General features: G+C 34.5%; 2 protein-coding genes across 4 annotated transcripts in view; both read right to left on the bottom strand.

Moving 5' to 3' along the window:
- Positions 1 to 316: 316 nt before the first annotated feature.
- LOC135212443 (protein flightless-1-like) lies at positions 317 to 22,377 on the bottom strand. The gene is made up of 14 exons (XM_064245813.1): positions 22,162 to 22,377; positions 21,412 to 21,522; positions 16,046 to 16,284; positions 12,712 to 12,873; positions 12,149 to 12,369; positions 11,137 to 11,353; positions 10,629 to 10,885; positions 9,584 to 9,755; positions 7,051 to 7,300; positions 6,567 to 6,752; positions 4,639 to 6,231; positions 3,722 to 3,886; positions 3,290 to 3,403; positions 317 to 3,002 (listed from the first exon to the last, which is right to left on the bottom strand). Exons 1-14 carry the CDS (start codon positions 22,225 to 22,227, stop codon positions 2,868 to 2,870), a joined length of 3,888 nt encoding a protein of 1,295 aa, XP_064101883.1. The 5' UTR covers positions 22,228 to 22,377; the 3' UTR covers positions 317 to 2,867.
- Positions 22,295 to 22,646, bottom strand: part of LOC135212444 (putative glycerol kinase 5) — a 137,441-nt gene continuing 137,089 nt past the window's right edge. For all 3 annotated transcript variants that reach the window (XM_064245814.1, XM_064245815.1, XM_064245817.1), the window contains exon 13: positions 22,295 to 22,452. In XM_064245814.1, the coding sequence (XP_064101884.1) occupies positions 22,295 to 22,452 (158 nt within the window). The remainder of the gene's footprint in view (positions 22,453 to 22,646) is intronic.

Below are 22,646 nucleotides of genomic sequence, written 5' to 3'. Positions count from 1 at the left end.
TAGCAGTCCCTTGACTGCAAAAATAAATAGGTCCAAGGCTGAATATTCTAGCATAAACTATGCTACTGAAAAAATAATCCCAACCTTACTCACCCAATGAGAGCAAACTAAATAAATGAAACCTGGAAAAGTTTGTTTAGGAACATTCTGACTTGAAATTATGTTAAGTCAAGAGTTTAATATAATAAAATAGATGTCTCAAATGCAACTTGTAGTTTTATATAAAATCTGAGGAGCACGACAGCTTAAAGTTCTGGTCATTCCAAACGCTAATAGCTTGATTACACTAAAACAGGAAAAGAAAAAATGATAGGCATCTCTTTTTAAATAATATATTTCTTTGCAGTTAAGATCTCACTATTTAATCAAAAACAGGTAAAGAAGACATGAAAATTTTCTTCAGAATTGAAGCTTAACATAAAAAACTCACTGCTAGTGGTGCAGGTGACTAAAGTCTGATTGAGAGTGTCACTTTTTAAAAACATACTAGATATATCTGACCCCATCCCAACCTTAAATTCACAAGTACTAAACAATTAAAACTGCAGCAAACATCTTTAGTAATATAATTTTACATTCCTGTAATATTCAAGATATCGACAAGTTATAACTTCATTAAGTTATAAAATGTTCTCAGACTTAATCTCTGACCAAAAGCTATCAGATTGAGTTTTAGTGCACTTTTTCAAAGGTGATACATCTTGGTGAAATGAATTTATCAGTACTGGAAAACCATAACAAAACTACAAAAAAAAACTACATTTTCCTGTACACTAATGAGGTCTGCAGACAAGGAGAAGTTAAAATAATAGGGTTTCAGAGCCAAAAAAATTAGCTGATTTCACCAGCTATGAGATTCACTTGAATAAGAGCAACTAACAATACATATAGAGCTAATTACTCATATTACCCATGGACAATAAGAAAGAGGCAGAAAGTCAGTCATGCATAATGAATTTTAGATAAACGTTCCGTACAACAAATCCTTTGCTAAAAGTACATGAAAAATGCATACATAACTATTACATTTAAGAAATGTATGGATATTCACTTTGGTAATTCTCACACTGTTTTGTTTTAATAAGACAATGACCCAAATACCACTTAAAAGTTTCTTAAAATACTGCTGTATACAGAAAATTCATGAGTGGAGTAATAAAAGGGTAATTTATTACCATCTTCAAAAACCCTCCTCCTTTTAAGTAAAAGCTCTTCCAATCATGAAATTATTAACATGGGTGCAGACATTTTGTACTTGAGTTAAAATTTTGGGTTTGTTGTATAATTATCAATATTTCATGTTATTTCTTGATAAATCTAGTCCAGCTGCTTTGCAATAAGAACAGGCTTGTCATCACTATAAAGATCTAGAAAGGGAAGAATTACAAAACATGAAAATGAAAAATATAATTTCATGTTCAGTGCCACCTATGTTTGTAATAATGCAGAACTATATATGTATAACCCAGTAACAGGAACAGCATTAGTAAACAGAAAAAACATCTAAGCATGCCCATATAGTGACAATACAAGTACGAAATTCAAGTGCTTCGTGTCACTGATTAAATATATCTTGGATTTAGGCAAATAAATAAAATGAACATAACAGCTACAGTAATAAACTATAATACATAAACATATTATTTTTAAAGCATCTACCACATTTTTATGCCAACTACTACTATGCACTCCCAGCTAACAGTCTGCCATGATACCTGGAAACACCCTGGTTACTGTCTATATATTAATGAATATTCAATATTTCTACACACTGGTAACTATAAGCAAACCAAGGTATCTATTGTACAGTAAAGCACCATTTTTATGAAAGATAAATGTTTGCTATTATTCAGAAGGTCCAGGGACAAGTTTTCTTCACATCCACAGTTGGGACTCTAGTATGACCTGATATGACTTCTTGCAGTAAGTTTAAGGCACAGTTTATTCCAGACTTTAATGGATTACTTTTATTTACTGCACACAGCATGGCAAGTAGCACGGGTATGGTTGCTATATTACAGAGCACAGCTCCACATTAGTACCTACATAAATTGTAAATGTGTTTTACTAAAATATGTGTCTGTTTGTTACAGAAAGAGCTTGACATTATCTCTTGACACAAGGGGTTTATCCGTTATCTGTGTTGACTTCAAAGCTAAGCAAAGTGACTGGTGTTGAAAATTTCCGGTCAATTCTCCATATGACTCCAGTTGATGAGGAGACTACTCAAATTTCTTTCAACCTACAGGATCTTGTGCTAAATATCATAAGTTCCTGGTGTGGCCGAGGTCATTTTCTGCAAGTTTATTGACCAATGTCTTATGGGGAGTTATCTCAAGCAAATTAGTACATTCCCAATACCATTTATGGAAAAATAATCTGGCTAAAAACTTTTGCTGTTGGTGAATACAGAGAAGATAGCATATTCATTCATGACATACTGCTTATTTGATCATTTGTTATTTATTTGTATTTTTCATCTAACTTCACTAACTTGGTCTTGGTTTTGTTCTTCTCTTTTATGAGTGAGGAAATTCTATTCCATAGAAGTTAGTAGCCACATTAACTGCCTTTTGCTATTTCCAAAGGAATGTGATCATCCAACTAAAAAAAATACTACTTCAAGACATCTACAGTTGTGCACAATACAATTTTTTAAAATGTGTTACAAACATTTTAAACTGCTAAATCAAAACGATACTTTACCTGTTTTATCATTGTGCAAACTTGCAATCTTGGTGATGTTTTGTGCAAATATTTGGAAGACTATCACAAATACTGTAACTCTGAGGCAGAGTGATAAACAATCTTACATATTCAACTAGGAATTTCAACAGTAGTAAGCAATGGCTAAATTCACAAATAATCTACTCTCTAGTTGTTTTAAATTCACCCCAACCATGGAAGCATCTTGTGAATTTCTTTGACTCCTTTCCTTTAAATGTACATAATAATTTTCTTGGTAGTTCTGGTTGCTTGACACGCATATTTTGAACATAAACCTGAAAGCATAAGAAGCATTTACATATAAAAAAAAAATCTCTATACACTTTAAATTGGGTATATTACACTATTTTGGGCTCCCAATGAAGAACATGAATGCAAGATTGCAATATCTTAGATACTGTGGTACTTTGTCAAATCAAGAATGTTTTCTGCAACATTACAGTTTTAAATATCATCATCAAAATACCTCACAGATATGAACTGCATTACAATTGCCAGTGGCTGTTCATTCATGAAAAAAAAAACAACACCAAGATTATGATTCTTTTTAGAAAATACTTACCTGTGCAGATTTTAGAGCCAACTTTATCTCAACTTCAGATGCTTTGGACCCAAGCCAAAGGAAAACATGTACACCATCATCAAGAATCATAGTATCATCATCAGCCAGGTCATCCTAAAAACACACACAAAAAATGAACCAAATTTCAAGCTATATGTGTTAAAGCACTTTCTTTACAAATGTCTTATTCCCCTAGTTTTCAATAGTTTATATTCCAAATAAGCATGAGATTTCCTATACAGTATAGCAGAAAAAAGTACATACTTCTTTCTACCCAACTCTTAAAAGACAGAAAACTGCACATACTACAGGCATCAAAACTATTCATTACGTACTAAAACAAAACATCTTCACAGTAATACATTAAAAATTTGAAAGATTGTGCACTGATACATGACGTTAATAAGTAATGATACAGATCATTATCCATACCTGACAGAAATCAGAACATTTTTCTGATACAGCAAAGTAACCCTTTTCATTTGAGCAACGGAACAAACGGGTGTGGCGCATGTATTCTGCATCCTTGTCATACGGCTTGCAACCGCCAATACCAATCCAAAAGAAGTTTTCTGGTTCTTCTCCTTCTCTCACAACCTAAAATGAAAGATGGGAACTTCCAAAATAATTTAATTACGTCAACAAAGTAGTTTCAAACACGGTTTTCTTACTATCAATAGCATGAATGATGTCAGAGCTGGTGAAAACTATTATTACTGGGAAGTTTAATTAGGCCATGAACTCCAATTACTTACATCTCATATGACTGGCAATAAGGGTCTGTTCTTATAAATAAAAATAAATTGTATCTACTAAGTTGCTAGTGATACAGCAAGACCGCTACATATATGAGCGTGTAAGAAGTGTGAGTATAACAGTGTCCTGCCTACTGCAATCAAGGGCTTTCATAATTTCTAAAAGTATTTACAGCCTTAATTAGCCAGTATTGGAGGACAGAAATTCTTTTGAATAATATCTTCAGAAGAAACTGCACAGACAAATGTGCGGGAAGAGTAAGGAAAGCATCATGTCTCTCAAATACTTTTAAACAAAGAATCAAGGGAGACAATTTCATAGACTCATGGCTACTGCAAGGCATTTTTTGCAAGACATACAACAATGCCAAAAACTAAGTTTATTTAAATTAATAAAAAGCAAGACATAAATAAGTATACGGGATGAGAAGTCATATATAACACCATTACTGCATTTTCAAAGTACTATCCTGATGGCTGGAAAATATAAGTATATGAAATTTATGAGCAGATTTGTAGTGAGGCAATGGTTTCTATTTTCATAAAATAATGTAAAAAAATGTGTTTAGGAAGAACTGCATGAAATTAACATACCTGAAGGCTATACTTTTCGGGATCATACATTGCTTGTGCTGTGTCTTCAGCCAATCGCCCTTCCTCGTCATCACTCTTTTCACCCAGCCAAACATAAACAATGCCACTGTCATTATCTCGACCAAATGGAACCTTCAATACGTAGCAGAACTCCGAATTCAAGGAAGCAGCATTAGGGAGAATCTGAACAAATCGGGTGAAGAGCGGAGAACCATTTGATCTCATGTGGAAGAGCTCTGGTTCTGGCTTGGGACCCTCTACTTTTGGTGGAGCTGGCTTTGCCTTCTGCTTTGCTTTGCCTTTACCTTTGCCTTTTGTCTTACCTCCCTTGGCTGCTGGTTCTTTCGGTTTCACTTCTTCTTCTGGCTTTGGTTGAATTTTTTCTTGCTTGCGATGTCCGAGATGAATGACAAACTTTCTCTTGAAGTGAGCCATGAATTTAACGGCTTCCTGTTGCTGATGCATCCTTACTACTTCAAGCTTATCTCCAAACAAGGATTCAAACTTTTTCTGCAAACTAAAGGTAAATGTTAACCAACCCATATTTGATGCCTGACGACCTTGCCAGAAATACACAACACACTGGAAATCATCCTCTGGTTCTGTTTCCTCTTCCTTTTCATCCTCTGGAGGTTCTCCTGGTACCCAGTATCGACAGAGGAACACATAACATTCAGATGAATAGAAGTGTCCAAGCTCTGATTCTGGTAACTTGACAAACTTCTTCCCTTCTAATACAAAAGCATCCATAGAATCCAGGTCATCATTCCATTCATCCATACACTGCTGGGCTTCTTCTAAAGACATGGGTTGCTGTCGAGGAGTGAAGAGCGCACTCAAGTCTACTTTAGTTTCTTGTTTGGCACACCAGTCTTTCAAGTTGGCTCCAGTCTTCCTCACTGACTCTGCAGTTCGAGTAAAATCAACATCAATAACATCTGTCCACCCACTGAACTTTGTCTTAAAAACTTGAGGCTCAGTTCCTTCCTTAACAAGTGTGGTAACAGCATGTTCCGGTCGAATAATCATCTTTAAAAGTTCCTGTGATAGTTTCAAAGCAGCAGCTCTTACTAGCCTGGTCGATTTGCGTCCAATCCACACAAATACATCACAATAGCAATCCAAAATGTACACATTTTTAGTCCTAAGCAACTTCTGAACCAGTTTTCCCTCAGGTACCTCAACTTGAGGAAGCTCAAGGTACCCCATACCAAGACCAACTTGATACAGCCTTGGTACAACAGGGGTGAAATTTTCATCCACATGTTCCTCCAAGACTAAATCTTCTTCCTCTCCTTCCTCTAGTCCCAAAGCTTGCCAGAAATGGGGCCACTCATTATGCTCTTTCCCTTCGACCAACGTATGTATTTCAGCTAAATTCTTCCGTTCCTCTTTATTCATTTTCTCTGCACACAGTCGTGTTTTTGTTGTGAGTGTTTTTTTAGCTTTACTTCCTTGCCAGATAAAAATGACTTTCCCATCATCTAAAAGGAAAACATGTCGAGGATCAAGGGAATCCACAGAACATGACACAGTCTCCAAATGAATGCCGGTGTGAGTTGGGAAAATACGATACAATCGCAATGGATATTCCTGAAAAGACGAGCAGAACATTATGAAAAATTTCAAGAAATACATTTTTGCCTGTATCTGAAAAAATTCACAGCGAGTTAAACTAGTAATGAAAATAATGATAATGAAAAAATATAATAGAAATAGGTAGCCTATTTCAATTTTCGTCCATGTTTACGTGCTTTTTATAATCATTTTTGAAACAAAGAATTTTGAAATTCAAAGCATTACTTTCATTTCATTTGTATATCCAAATTACTGTAATGAAACACAGTAATCCCTGATATCTGTAACAAATATATGATACAGTAATTAGCTATATTCTGTGGATAAAGGTAACTATAAAACAAACATACCATCTCTTCAACAGTGAAGAAGCCAGACGCGGTTCTTCCTCCTTCAATATAAGTAAGGTCATGGTCAAAAAGCTCCAAAAATTCTTCTGATTCATCGCTCTGCTCTTCTCTGTGTGTGCGGCTTTGTGCCCCTAGATAATTTCGAAGGTTGACAGCGTGGATAGCCGAACAAGCCTTCTTATCAAGCTGTAAAAATAAAAATTACCCATCAAAACTTTGTGATATTTTGCAATAATATGAAGTGTTAAGATTTGTAGACAATTAGCCGAGTTTCTGAATACAGTAATCATATCTAATATAAAAAAAATGTAATGTATTTTTTTTTTATTAATATTTTTAAAAAGCCAACTATCTACAACTGCCTTTAACCCCAAGGTCAACAAATTTCCCTCAGATTGACCGGTCACATGGCTTGCAGACAAAAATTATTGAACAGAGCTGCAAGTTAATTTTTCAAAAACCAGTCAGGGAAAAACAAACTTACCGTTGATTTTTCACCAATCCAGAAGTATATCTGCCAATCAAGATTCTGAGTTGCTTCATCCATTGTTGTATGCAGTATAATGTAACAGTCACCTTCATAGAATTTGCCATACACAGATTCTTCTATCTGATTGGGAAGGAAATTTTCTATTTCCCATATGGTTATTCCTGGTATCTGGCCAACATCCACATCAAAAAACTCATGATAATTCAAAGGAGGGCGTTCCAAAGCTTCATCCCATCGCTTTTGGCTGTTGGAGAGAAAATTAAGCAAGTGAGGTTATTTCAAAAATCATAAAAACTTGGACATATCAAACACTTACATTTTGGAAACTTACAACCAGAAACGGGTGATTTTTATACTATATTCAAAGAGTATAGCCTTCACTCAATTTATGGACTTCAAAGACCTCCTAAAGTACCATATATACTCGCGTATCATGCGACTTTTGAAGCCCTAATTTTGGAGCTGATTTCAAGGGGGTCGCATCTTACATGAGACATAAAATTCGAGTATGTAATAATCATATATTAGTATCGTATGATAAAATACCAGCATATGGTTATGCATCTTTTCCATGGATCTTTTCAAAAGTTATGTTTTACTTCACTGCATCCTATAATATTATAGAAAGTATTTTCATATTACTATTTGTTTGTATTATAAAATGCAAACATAACAATCATGTTTTGGTTTGAAAATCAGCTGATGGCAAGTGCGAGTAAGTTTGTTTTGCTGTGTCGAACATAAAATCAGAGAGACTTTGTTGATTCCAGTTAGCACAAATGAACCTCGATATACTCTATTTATATAAGACAAGGTTATTTTACGTTATAAAAAGTGTTTTCAAGTGGAAATATCACTTAAAAACATATCATGTGTGAACGAAATTTAGTTATTTTTTCGTTAGTAGTTGGAGCTGAGGGCATGTTTATTGCGTAAACAAAGATCAACAGATTCCGTTCTATTTTTTCACTTTATCTCATCAGCATACTAAGAACTTTACGTATTTATCTTTTCTTGGAGTGAAAACAGTCAAATGTGTTCTTTTCGTGCCCAAAGTTTTGATTAAAACACATTTCTCTCATTTTGCTTACGGTTGAGTTTGAAGGTACTACACTGAAGTTGGCAAGTTTCGTCCATATAGTACTATTATCGTGCATTGGCAACAAAGATATAATTCCAGTAAACTTACGCCATCAAACACAACCGTAGTTAAAATTGAGAGAAAATAATTTAAATCAAAACTTCAGGTCTTAATAGAACACATTTTACTGTTGTTTTCATGCAGATAAAAGCGAAGTAACGTTACAGTAAAGGTTCGTACCAAAGTGGTTCGTACTATGATGAAATGAAGTGAAAATAACGAACGGAATCACGTAATATTTTTACACAAGCATGCCCACAACGCAATCTGTTAACGACAAAAATATTTACTTCACGAGGCATATCTAATTCTTATTTCGACTTAAAAACACGTAGTAAAATGACAAATTACCTTGTCGTATATAAGTAAAGTAGATAGATATTTTACGCTAACTAAAAGAAAGGCAATCCACTCCAAATTGAGTTAAATACGGAGAAATATACATGTATTCGCCATCACCCGATTTCAAATCCAAAACACTGACCGCGTTGTTAGTTTTATGATATAATATGAGAATACATAATATTATTGGATACTGTAATGTATAACTTTTTAAAATGATCACAGAAAAGATGCATATTCATTGTTTTTATTTCGTAAATATACTAGCCGTCATTATCCTGACATCGCTCAATTGGGTATGCCGATGTTGGTCCGAATCTGAATCCCATTTATATTAATAGATTACTAAATTACCCTAGCGTAGGCTAGGCTAGTATAATATTCTTACGGAAAATTAACACAGGCTGACTTGCGTCCTAATCGATTTGAGACTGGTTGGTCATAATCAATTGGTTGTTCATAGCAAATCAGCTGTTTCTGGCTGTATGCGTTTTCCAAACAAGTATATCATTACAACCGATACTTTTGGCACTCTCTTTAAATTTTTATAACTTAACTAGAAGATGGTATAGATTAAGAGATAGAGGAATGGATAAAGAGGAGGAAAAAGGTTAGCCCATTGTTAATTTTTTAAGGGTGAAAATTTGGGGGTCGCATGATATGCGAGATCGCGTGTTACGTGAGTATATAAGGTAATTTAAAAATTTCTTATGGATTTTTGAGAAAAGGTTCTTAGACCTATGGCCAAAATGCAACAGACGGGTGCTGAACTAATGTCATCTGGCTTCAAATTATTTTTATTTTCATTTTCCTAAAATTCCCCTTTGCAACTGGAAATTTACTTCACAATTTGTATTTTCAAACTGTGATACACTACTGAACTGTCACAATTTGTATTTTCAAACTGTAATACAATACTGAATTGAGTTCCACAAATATTACAAAAACCCCTTGATAATACATTATAACATTATTCAAAACAATATTACTATCAATTTTCATGAGCACCACAGTGTTAACTACAATTCAGTTAGCGTAACTTACGTTCTAACTTCCTGGCTGCGTTCCTCTGTCATCTTGTCCTTTTGCTTTTGTTTTTCTTCATCTTTGGCAATTTCTTTCATTCCTTTCAGAATCTTCTCTTGTTTGTCATCCTGCTGATCTTTTTTAAACTGACGTAGCCTCTTTTTACGTGCAATTGGATCCTTTGGAGTTCCTTTAAAAGCAAAAATAGTATGTCGATTACATGTTCAAGAGGCCACTTCTTCAGGATAATCTTTTTAATTATCTATAATACTTCAGTATAGGCAATCCATAACAATACACAGTACATAAGCTCTCATAAAGACAAATTAATAATCCTGGGGGAGGGGGCAATAGTAGTTTTAAAACATCAGAATGACTGTTAAACCATGTGCATAAAAGAGGTTGGGGACGATATGCTTTGTCTGTCTACCCTCACTCCACAAACTATAAATAGTTTGTTAATACACCCTATTTCTCCAACTCAGAATATTTCCTTATCTTTTTTAAAGCATAACTACTGACAAAGGGTAGTGTATGGGGTCCATGACCTGGATGTTTTGACATGACAGAATAACTAGACATGATGTAATCAAATCTGGTTTTAATTGTCATTGACATTATCATGTTTGAAAACATTTATGTAATTTTTTCTTCTCAGGATAGATATAAGATAGATATATAGATATAGAGATATAGGATATATATATAGATATAGAATATATATATATATAGATATATAGATATATAATATATATATATAGATATATATATATATAGATATATATAGATATATAGATATATAGTAAGATATATAGATATATAGATAGATAGATAGATAGATATATAGATAGATAGATAGATAGATAGATAGATAGATAGATAGATAGATAGATAGATAGATAGATAGATAGAATATAGATATATATATATATATATATATATATATGATATATATATATATATATATATATATATATATATATATATATATATATATATATATGAAAGAATGTTATTTTCCAAATATTAACGTCACCAATTCATCTACGCTGTAATCACACACCTTGTTGCTGCGCAAGAGTAGCAGCCAGCTGAGCAGCTTGAGTTCCAGCATTGCGGAGTTGTGCTTGCAGTGAAAAGTCAATGTTGTAAAATGCTGCACCAGACCCCTGTGCCATCCCTCGTGGCTTTGGAGGCCAGACCATCTCTGGGTTATCAGCTAATTCTAACTGTTCCAAAGTCTCATTGATGAAATGAATAGCCTCTGGTAGTGTCACTAAACGGTTGCTATTCAATATAAGCTTTTTCAAATTTGGACATCTGTAAAGTGGGGATTATTTCCAGTCAAGTGATTTCCAATTCAAACGTCTGGTTTTAAGTTAAGAATTTAAAGTAATACAAGTTCAAAGATAACCTTTACCTCCAACACACTGACTAGATAAACTTACATATTAGCTGAGTGCACTTTTCCCTAGAATATAATTCAATTTATGTAATTATCAGAATCACAGAATAATTAAAACAATTAAAAACTCAACATATCAAAAAAATCTAAAATTTTCCTGACTTGCCTGCACAAACCCTCTGGTATCATTTCCAACTGGTTGTGAGCGGCAGAAAACACCTCTAATGCAACTATCTTTCCAATTCCAGATGGAATTCCTTCAAAGTCCAACTGATTTTCATTAACCATAAGTCGACGCAAGTTCTCCAATTTGCAAATTTGGGATGGTAATGAAGTAAGATTGTTGCGACACAGGTTCAAAACCTCCAACTTTGGCCAATTTTCTGTAATTACAATCAAATTTAAATCATAAGTCAAAATGCTCAAAAAACAATTCATAGTAATTTTCACAGCCAACAAGTTTACAAAGAAATCTCCAGCTTATCATTAGAATTTTACATTACAAAGAAATCTTCAGCTTATCATCACAATTTTACTTAATAAAGAAGACTGATCCATTGAAAATGAACAGAAAATATATTAAAAAGGTTTTCAGTATTCAAAATTTAATTATTTTCACATTTTTTGGCCAATCTAAAAGCTTTCCTCTGGTGATTTTAAATAAATTTTAAATAACAAACCCATTTTGTTTTATAAGAGCCTACTTTGTACACTGAAAGGTGCTCTTGACAACAAACTGAATAAAAAAACACCGACAGCTATAAGTAGGTTGGTGCTGTGTTTGAGTTCAAAGATTACATGGTTACTAAATGTAAATTTGGTTCATTCACAGTGTAGCTTTAATCTATCACAGCCAAACCACAGAGCAGGAAGGTGGGAACATTTATATTTAGAGCATATATAAAGATGGTATGGCTCAGCCATACCCTCTATGCAATGAATAAACTATGTTACAATCATTAGAAACTGATCATACAACAAACCAAACAACAAACCATCTAATGACAGTTGGTTTTACAATCAATATGCAACTTCAATTTAAGGCAACCATAAATTTGTTGAGTACATGTAAAGCAGTGGTTTATTCTTTCACTAATTGATCCCCAACTCTTGCAATCCTAATGTTTTTTCTCTAAACCAAAAAGTGCATTTATTTCCTAAATACTTAAAATTCTTACCAATACTGGCTCCAACTTCTGAAATTTCATTGTCGGATACGTTCAGACGTTTCAGATTACGAAGAGTGTACAAGCAATCCGGAAATATGCAGAGACTGTTGTGGGAAAGATCAACATCTGCTAAATTGACCAAGGCATCAAGATGAGACGGCAAATTAGCTGGAGTCCTTTGTGTACAGCGCATATGGAGTGTTTGCAAAGCCAACAGTGAGGGTAATTGCCTGCAAGAAAGGCAGCATAAAAAGTTCAACAACCAACCAAATATCAGATCTACATGTACACATTATACATCAACAGATTCTGAAAAGGCAAATCCAGAATGTTAAGACTCATGGTTAGGGTCCAGTGTAAATATTTTACTACTGGGAATGATGAATTGGGGGAGATGTGGTACAGTGGCACCTCACTAACAGATGCTTTGGAGGTCTGGCCTTTATGATAAGAAACAAAGACCACATATTATTATAGGCTGCACCTAAATATTTTCTTGACATCTCGCAGGTAACAGCAATTCCACATAAGATAATTATACTTACTTACAAAGGCATTCAATTTTACTGTACCTGAATTGGAAGTGGGTCAGAGGATTATTGTTCAAGATTAAAGTTTGTAGGTGAACAAGCCTTCTGATCTGCGGTGGGAAAGTTTCAAGTCTATTATCTCCTACATTCAGATACAATAAATCTGTGCAGTTTACGAAGACTTGAGCAGGAATCTCTTCAATACTGGAAAACAAAATGATGGCATCAACATCCTAATCTCATGGAATCACTGTAACTAAAATTAATTAAAAATAAAAATTCAGAGAAAACATCACGGAAAATTATTCACTCAAGGTAGATATACACAATTATAATGCAAGATATACAAATAAATCAATTAAAAAAAAAAAATTTCAACATACATCAAGCAAAAAATTTGCAGGCCTTTCACCGAGATGTCTGATCCCAGATGTCTAAATCTGCGCCTTTACCCCCCAAAAGTTTAAAAGTTCTTAACTGATATACTATATAATTAAGTTAAATGAATTATGAATAACAAAAACATTAATCACAACTGGCAGAGCACAGAACTCTTTAATAATTTTTCTTTCACTATATATAGTGTTCCCCCCGTATTCACGGGGGATGTGTACCAGACACCCCCGTGAACAGTTAAAACCCGCGAATAGTTAAAACCACCACTAAAAATGCTTATAACTGCCTATCTTGAAAGTTCAGATACCAAATGTATCCTTTAATAACATCCTACTTCCAATATATCTAAAATTACTAACCTATTACTGCATTAATCTTTGAGGTTATATTATTAATATAATTTCAAAGTCATCTTAAACATTTTACCATTAAATTTATATACCTACAGCAAATAACAGAGAGAGAGAGAGAGAGAGAGAGAGAGAATAACTCCTAGACTCTGACTCCTTCCTCCCCTCCGCCAATTCGTATATCAAACTGTGGATAAAAAGACTGGGAATCGCTATTTTTAATTAATCTTATTAATATTTGAAAATGAGTTATAAGGTGAATCATTTATTTACACTACAAAACAAATAAACACGTAAAGAGAGAGAGAGAGAGAGAGAGAGAGAGAGAGAGAGAGAGAGAGAGAGAATGTTATTGTTACTGTTTCATCTCATTAAACTTAATAGTATTTGTAAACTAGTACTGTACTGTATATTAATATTTTACCATAAAATGTAGTAATGTCCTTAAAGATATACTTATACATACACTTCCAGCCCAAACAAAGGGCGAGAGTTACCACTAGGACATGCTAGTATCTTGTGGCAAAAGAGAGAGAGAGAGAGAGAGAGAGAGAGAGAGAGAGAGAGAGAGAGAGAGAGAGAGAGAGAGAGAGAGAGAGAGAGAGAGAGAGGGTTATCCTTCTGTAAAAGTGAAAGGGATAGATTATTGTACTTCTTTAAAATACTATCACATATGAATTTTGAAATTAGTTATATTACTATTATATTATTATGCAAAAATATTAATAAACATACACATATACCTTATAAATTAACTCATCTCAGTAAAAGAGAGAGAGAGAGAGAGAATTTACATGATCCTTAGATGGCAACACACACACCCCCTCCTGATTTGACAGTTGTAGGACCCCAGCCAACTCAGCTGGCTACGTGTTCAAAAACAAGACACGAGGTAAAATGCATTTTCTTTCATTCTTACATAATTATTTTTATTTATGAACTAAAATCTTGCTAATTCACTTTAGTATTTTCTTTAATGAATTTATATTAGTATTGTTGTTTACATTAATATTGATATTTGAAAATTAGTAAATCATCATCCAAAAAACATACACCTCTGAGAGAGAGAGAGAGAGAGAGAGAGAGAGAGAGAGAGAGAGAGAGAGAGAGAGAGAGAGAGAGAGAGATTGTCGTAGTATTTGTAAAATACTTTCACATATGATTTATGTAATTACAGTTTTCTGTTCTAAAGGGTCCGCAATAATACAGTGTAAAAAGTCTGTGCATAATTTTGAAGACTTTACAGAAAGCTTTCGAACCCTTCCCTGGGTTCATCTTCAGTCCAAAAAAATTTTTTTGGGACTGAAGATGAACCCAGGGAAGGGTTCGAAAGCTTTCTGTAAAGTCTTCAAAATTATACACAGACTTTTTACACTTTGTATTATTGTGGACCCTTTAGAACATTATATATACTCTCGTGACAGAGAGTTTTTCCCTACTAATAAGTAATTACAGTTATTATTATTATTATCCTATGAAAATATTAATAAACGTACACATACATGTACCATAAAAATATCTCATCTCAGTGAGAGAGAGAGAGAGAGAGAGAGAGAGAGAGAGAGAGAGAGAGAGGAGAGAGAGACGAGAGAGAGAGAAGATGAGAGAGAGAGAGAGAGACCTGGAGTTCGAAAGAACTAAAATCTTACTAATTCACTGTAGTATTTTTTTATTGAAGTGATTGCTCTTTACACTAATAATAATATATTTGAAAATTAGTAAATCATTTATCATACAAAAAGCAAACATCTCTGTAAGAGAGGGAGAGAGAGAATCATTAGTTATGTGATATCATTTAATCTTATTAAACTTACTAATACAGTATTGATCAATATTAATATTTTCAAATAATAAATCATTTTTGTATAATAAAAATGTATTTAGGCATGAAAATAACATCAAAATATACTAATTAGTGATTATTTATCTTCGGGAAATCCCACGAATAGGCGAATTCACAGCAAATAATGGGTAGATATGGTCCAGAGAAAAATCCGCGAATCAGTGAGTCCGTGAATACGAGGGGCCCACTGTACTCCATGCAAACAATTTTCTATTCAATCCCTGCTGAAAGCATTATTCCCCTTCCATGTTTCAAGGCAGTTCCCCTTTTATGTACAAAATTCTCCCTCTCCATGTTTGAAGCAATAATCCACTTTCATAAGCACACAAAATTCAATCATAGAATAAAATTTTTTTTATATATAAAAGCATTAAAAATATTCCATGAAAAAGCATACTTTCAATTAAATTCATGAAAGCTTGCTTTCCTTTCATTTATTTACCAACTCTCACAACCATCATGGTATCTTACCACTTGTAAAAAACAGCTGTCCATATTTATACTTGCTAACATACCACTACCTAACTTTTTTGCAATTATTCCAACATCTTTATTTACATTTCCTTATTTCTATTTTCCCTTGGGAATCTTTGTATCCCCTACCTAATGAAAAGCTGCTGGAGAACTCTGCAGTAAGTGGGAAACATGATGAAAATGTAATGAACGTCAAATTGTACCAGAAGACTAAAACATAAATTACGTCTACAAAATACTATATTGGTGTTCATCCTAAGCAACTACTCATGATACGAGGAAACTAAAATAAAGAAAAAAACAGAGCACTTACTCATTATTTGAAAGATTTAACACCAACAATGACTTGGCTTCTTCTAAACCTTCAGGGATTTCTCCCAAGTTATTATGAGAGAAATCAAGCGTTGTTAAATCATCCATGTGAAAAAGTTCTTTGGGAATACATGACTTCTTTAACTTGTTGTGTCTTACATTAAGAGATCGGAGACAAGGCAAATGTGTGACTGCACCATGGAGCTTGTCAATGTTATTGTTCTTCAGAGACAGGTGCTCCTGCAAACAAAATAAACATTAGATTAGAACATTCCTGCAAACAAAATAAACATTAGATTAGAACATTCCTGCAAACAAAATAAACATTAGATTAGAACATTAAGTGTAAAAAAAGGTATAAAGCTTTTGGTTTTACAGCTAAAAATGTCATAACCTTTTCAAATAAATATCCAAAAGTCAAACTTCTCATTAAATGCTGGAAAGAATACGGGTCCTTGTTTACGAGGGACTTGAATTTTTTTTTTTTTTTATTATTGTTTCTATTTTACTTCCCCGTAAGGTAGATAGTATACACAATCATAATGCAAGAGCAACTGACTTGGGATTAACATTTGAAATTTCTCAACATGGTCCTCACAGCTGTATAATATTATAGCAAGAGATTGTAAAACAATGGTTTTTCACTTCCAAAACATACATGTTTCTCAGAAAGTCTCCTTTTTACACTTGGCCCCATTTGTGATCACAAATCCTAGACAGTTTATTATTAATTTCAAGGAATATAGCATGATGGCTAGAGCAGCACCATGCATCCATGACCATTGAATCCTTACATTACAGGCAGGTAAGAGCCTAACTTTTTTGTCTTGCTTGATCACAACAATACTGTACTCTTTAACTTTGATAATTTATATACATACTCTCCTTTAGTCCTACTCAGAACAACTGTACTTCCATTTCATCTACTTCTTTACTTATATATTTTGTAAAAGTAACAAAAATTGCATTTGATTTATGAAATTTAAGCTCTCAAACCAAGCACTGTGGCACATATTAGATGGTATTTTACTAATGAAAAGTACTGGAGATAAAATCTACTGCTGTCATGTCATTTATTATTATATGGCTTTACAGTTTAATTTTTACATATATTTTTATACACTGTAAACTAACATTCAATACAAAAAGTCTCCACTGAAAATGGAAATGTAAATATTACGCATAAGTCATTGCTAGTAATATCAATGTCTTGCATATATACCGGAGGGGTCATTTCAATGAGACGATAAAGAACTTATTAAAGAAGATGAGAGACCTGATGTTGAAGAGTCAGGATTATTAATAAGAGCTGTAGACATTGAGGTAAAGCCTTTTAATATTCCATTATTTGCTCTTTATCCTTCAAGACTGTTCTGATCATACCAGAGCACTTTCAATCACTCAAGAGTCACCACAGTTTTTCAACTACTATTACTTCTTTGTTCATTTCAATTGTGATTGTTTTACTTTTCTTTTATGCACCACTGACACTTTTGTTGAGCTTTGCTTTGGAAGTATAGTTATAAATAGTACTGTACTCACAATACAAAATTTGACCAAGGATACAAATTTATGCCCTAATCTCAACAACAGCCTGGCAGTTTGTTGGCTGAAGCCAATGAATAAGTTACGAAGTAGTTTCTGAATTTGTTGTTATAAACCACTGTTTTTAACTTGCATTTTTAATATATTAGGCTTAAAATTTCCTAGATTTTATTCACCAACATGAGTTCATGGTTTGTCTGTACCTAAAACCACACAAATGACAGAGCCAACTGGAGCTGAGGTATATCCGTAAAAAACACGAAGGTTTGTATTCTCTTGGGAACAAATGTATAGGGTGAAACATCACGACAGGCCAACCCTCATCACGGTAGACGGGTCTTATTCACTCGATATTTAATTGGTGAAACACGAATACAATTGCAACTCTAAGCATACCATTTAAAAGACTGAAGTTTCGTCAACATATTGTGATATATGAAAGCCCCATACGAACTAAAATAAGCATGTGAGCTCTTCGTAAAATATGTTTTCAAGGCAGTTTTGAAATCCAATATGGCGGCTACGTTTTGCATGGACGGTTCTCATCAGTGACGGCCACCATCTTTCCCCAGCCTTCCCAGCACTCATTTGAAAAATGTTAGCGTATGTATGTAACGTTTATTGATCTTACTCAAGATTGCAGTTGTAATCAGCACAATAAAACAACATTTTGTTGCCTATATAAGTGAAAGTATGAAACTTGTTATTCCCGGGGTTATGGTTGGAACTGAATTCATTCTTACCTTGTAATCGGCGGTTTTTTTATCCTTACTGCCATCACAAACTGAAACTCCAGAGTGCTTATTTGATTGTTATTATACACATTTTTGGGTCTCAGTTCACTCACATTGCACTTTAACCCCGTTGCTGTTCCTGGTTTCTAAGCGCGCGTGCATAAACACAATTTCGAACAGCAGACGACGACAGACGACGAAACTGCAAAGTTTTATTCCCTAAACTGTTTACTTTACTCGTTATTTAGTTTAAATTTACTATGTTATTTAAAAATTTTGTTTTTATTTAATTCATGTATATTATCCCTTTTGCAACCAAATTACCCCGAAAAATTACAGATATTTCTAAAGTAGATAAAATCAAATGTTTTCTAACGTTTTCGTACATCTGGCTACCGAAAACCATAGAGGAACGAATACGGAAAAGTGCAGAGGAACGACTACGTTTTTTTTTTATGCTTTTTGTTTTTGCTAGCACTTTTCATTGATTTCAGTCTTTATTAGTATTTTGAATTTCTTTAATAATCGTATGCCAGAAATAAATGTAACCTTTAATGTTTTTTGCATGCTTTAATGTTTGCATGCTAAGAATGGCAAAATCATCGTTGCCACATTGTGAGGCTTCACACATACGCCGTTTCCATTATCATCCTGTTAAGCGTCCGCCCTGATGAGCTCGCTGCTAACGTACCGTCACGCTTTTTTTTTTTGTAATCAGCGATCATAGCACTGATGATAGTTTTCAAAGTTAATATTGATTTTTATGCTTGTTCATTCATACTGTACAATTAACTGTAGGAAAATTCTCTCTCCTCTCTCTCTCTTCTCTCTCCTCTCATCTCTCACTCTCTCTCTCTCTCATCTCTCTCTCTCTCTCTCTCTCGGAGTCCGTCACTCAGCCTCGCAAAGAAAAGTCATCTTCACTCCCGCAATTGGAAGAAAAGTTTGTATCATCACTGGAGGTTATTCAGAACTAGAGCTCTCATCATCAAATAGGTTAATCAATATCACACTCCTCATCTAGTATTTGATTGATCTCACCTGAAGAAATATGCCTCCTCTTTGGGACATTCATTGTGAAAAAGACCGCGAAATTCCAATTTGTCTCGATAAAACACCCGAAGCGTATTGAAAGAAAACCAACAGGGACAGGCAGTTTTCTAGCATAAGCGACCACCAGGAAAGAGTTGCCAGGCTGGAAATAAGTTTCCCATGTGTGAGAGTGTTACCAAATGATGTTCCTACACTTTCTATACGCGTAAACGTATTATTACGGGGCTGACGGCTTGACAAGCACAGTTAAAGTCTTGAACGTAATATCCCGTTGAAGGCGCTACCGAGTAGATCGCGGTAAACCGTATTATTACGTGGGTGACGCTTAACAGGTTATAAACTGTTTCCATGAATTCTAGTTGTCATAGTAATGCAATAATGATATAAATTGCTTTAATATTTATGTATATGTACTTCCAATACATAGCCTAATTTCACCAATTTCAACGTTTTGTGTGTAGTCTTATACCCAGTGGAGGGTCAAAACACATACCGAATGGCAACAGAGAGAGAGAGAGAGAGAGAGAGAGAGAGAGAGAGAGAGGGAGAGAGAAAGAGAGAGAGAGAGAGAGAGGAAAGGAAGGCGGAGGAACGAAGAAGAAAAGGGATGGTGGTGGAGGGGGTTGGGGGGGTTGGGGGGGTTGGGGAGAGGGTAGGTGGAGCTTTATACGCGTGTTCGTATACCATTTCTGCATAATGGAGTTTTTGTCTCTTGGTACAAGGACAAGTGTCGTTATTCTTTACGATTAGTGATTCACGATACCCTTATAAATTACGGCACTGGTGTAATGCACTATAGCAAAATCTCGTTCTGTTAAGAGTGTTTTGTTACAGAAATAGGTATTGCCCAAAAACGTGCTTGCACTGTCTCTGAAACCATAGTAGCATGCTGCTTAGTTGTCAATCAAGTTTTTATAACCAAGTATTTTTTTTACAAGCTAGCTATTGAATAAACAAATTTGTATTTTTCCTCAGTCAAAGACTATGCCCCTCAATGCTAACTTTCCTCTTTTGGAAACGACTTTCTGGTCATTGCAAATTCGGCCCCATAATTTCTTATGGTGCGAAAACAGACAGAGGCCCATGGACGAAAACGATTGCGTCACACTACGGCGATAATCCAGCAGTAAACATCTTCATATATCCAAAAAAAGTAAATAATAAAGATATATATGCGCATTACGATTATAACAATTACATGTATAAGCTGATAACAATCTGCATGAATAACTGGTAAACTGTTTCTGCAATGACAGTTGAGTATAGCAATTATTTACAATAGGTACGAAAGTCAAGATGTCGTGACGTCATAATACAGAACTTAAAAGAACGTTCTAATTCAGAAAAATAATTACTTAAATTTGAGTCAGAGTCGAGTTACTTTTTCAATAACGAATATTTTCAAATTAATCATCATAAATATGTAAAAATATTGATGTACTACTTATTTAAAAATTAGCTAAGAGCACAGCTTCTCGTCATCTTCTACCTAAAACAGCTGTTTTACTCCTGGCTTCTTGTTGGTGAGAAATCGTGTTTCGATTGTTGTAATAAAAGTGCTCCAGCGTCTGTGGGTACAAGTGGTGTGCGGATTTATCACAGGAAATGGAAAGTTTGTTGACACAAGCGACTGTAAACATCGAGATGGCGTCAATCTTCGAAACATTTTTAGTTGTAAGTAAAAATTTCTAAAGCGTTTTGGTGAGATTTCCACTGCCGTGGGCGCCATTTGCAGTACCCTCTGTTTAAATCTTAAAATTTGGCCTTAATTTCTAACTTTGGAGAAAATACTTACTTCGAAAGGAGAGTAGAGGTCTTTAGCTCCGTTTCTCACCAACAACAAGTCGCGACTGATGCCCATCTCGGGTGTCAGGACGCGTTATAATGTACTTTTTCGGAGGGTGGCTAGGTGTTGATTGTAGGTGGCCTGCTTGGCCTGCTGTGATGTTTCACCCTAGTATACAAAAATATATAAAAAAATCCAACAACAGCAGTAACTAAACATTTCACAAACAACCACATAAAACATACATACCAGTTTCTGTAGGTTACCGATTTCATCTGGTACTTTATTAATACCCGTGTTGTTCACCCTTAACCACCTCAGACTAGACATTTCCTCAATGCTATGAGGAATACCAGTATTCTGAAAGACATAAAATAATCTGGATTTACTTACAAGGCAAAATACAATGGAAAGGTTAGGTCTATTAATGTATGAGGAACCTAACCTGTCTCGATCAGTGACTGGAGCGAATCAGGCTGCGCAACTAAACTAATAGTTTTACCCTACTGAAATCAGGATTAATTATACCTAGCCCTTATGCAATAAAATACCAGCCACTCTTTTCAAGGTGTGCCCCAAGGCCAATTTTTGATGATGTGGCGGCGAATACAAGGAATGAAACAGTAATAAAGGGTTAAATTTATTCAAACTTATTAGATAACATGAATAAAAACAAAGAAATGTAGGTATCCATAAACTCACTTTAAAAATTTACGATAAATATAAGACTGGTGTTCCTCTAGGCTAGCATACGCAAGGGCTGGTCATTAGCTAGGCTATTTGACTCAGTTAGGCTCCCCTGAGACTCATAGGAACTTAACCTTGAAGAATTACCTTTCTATTTAACTTCGCAACACAAAATTGGGCATAATTGGACTAAATAGATAAACCTCGACCTTGTATGAGACATACTAGCCTAAGAATACTAATAGATACTAAATAAATAGCCTACGTCAAATCTCGTCACAAAAGTTCCAAGGCTAACCCACAACACCTTACCCTAAAGTCATTTTTCGTCAGATCTATGCCCCTGACGAAGGGCAAAACCGTCCCGCCAGCAGCCATGGTCGATTTTCTTTAAACTACGGCAGCTTGCTGAATGATGTTAATGGCTCGTGGACTTTATTTTTGGTCAAGAACGACGAGCAGGTGCAGGTGCAGCAGCCACTGATAAAGGTAAACAAGGCGAGTCAGGAAAGTGGGTCCTGGTTGCGTTCGTTTCGTCAGTGTTTATCAACGTGGTCGGGATTAACCAGGATGCGCAATTCTCGAAGTAAGAATCCATTATTCCTATAATATGATAATATCTTCATGTTTTATCATTTGTAATCAGTGAATTTCTATTTTTAAAAAGATTATGTTGATCATATGTTAGCCCTGTTATAATGTTATTCATCAACTCTTGCTGTTGGCTAAATTTCGTCAACATTGCAATTCTCAAAGTAAGAATACATTATTCCTATCCTATAATATAACAATATCTT

This window comes from Macrobrachium nipponense, chromosome 41 (assembly GCF_015104395.2).
Source record: "Macrobrachium nipponense isolate FS-2020 chromosome 41, ASM1510439v2, whole genome shotgun sequence".
Classification (NCBI taxonomy): domain Eukaryota; kingdom Metazoa; phylum Arthropoda; class Malacostraca; order Decapoda; family Palaemonidae; genus Macrobrachium; species Macrobrachium nipponense.
Note: the sequence above shows the minus strand (reverse complement) of the source record. Positions and strands in the feature narration are given on the sequence as shown.

Bases quoted from the DNA above. Each gene is read 5' to 3' on its own strand.
- LOC135212443 (XM_064245813.1), bottom strand. From the start codon at position 22,227: ATGGCTGCTGGCGGGACGGTTTTGCCCTTCGTCAGGGGCATAGATCTG. The intron at 12,874-16,045 runs GTAAGTGCTCTG...TTTGTTTTCCAG, and splicing joins TTAAATCTTTCAAATAATGA to TATTGAAGAGATTCCTGCTC. The intron at 6,753-7,050 runs GTAAGTTTGTTT...TTATTTTTACAG, and splicing joins GGATTGGTGAAAAATCAACG to CTTGATAAGAAGGCTTGTTC.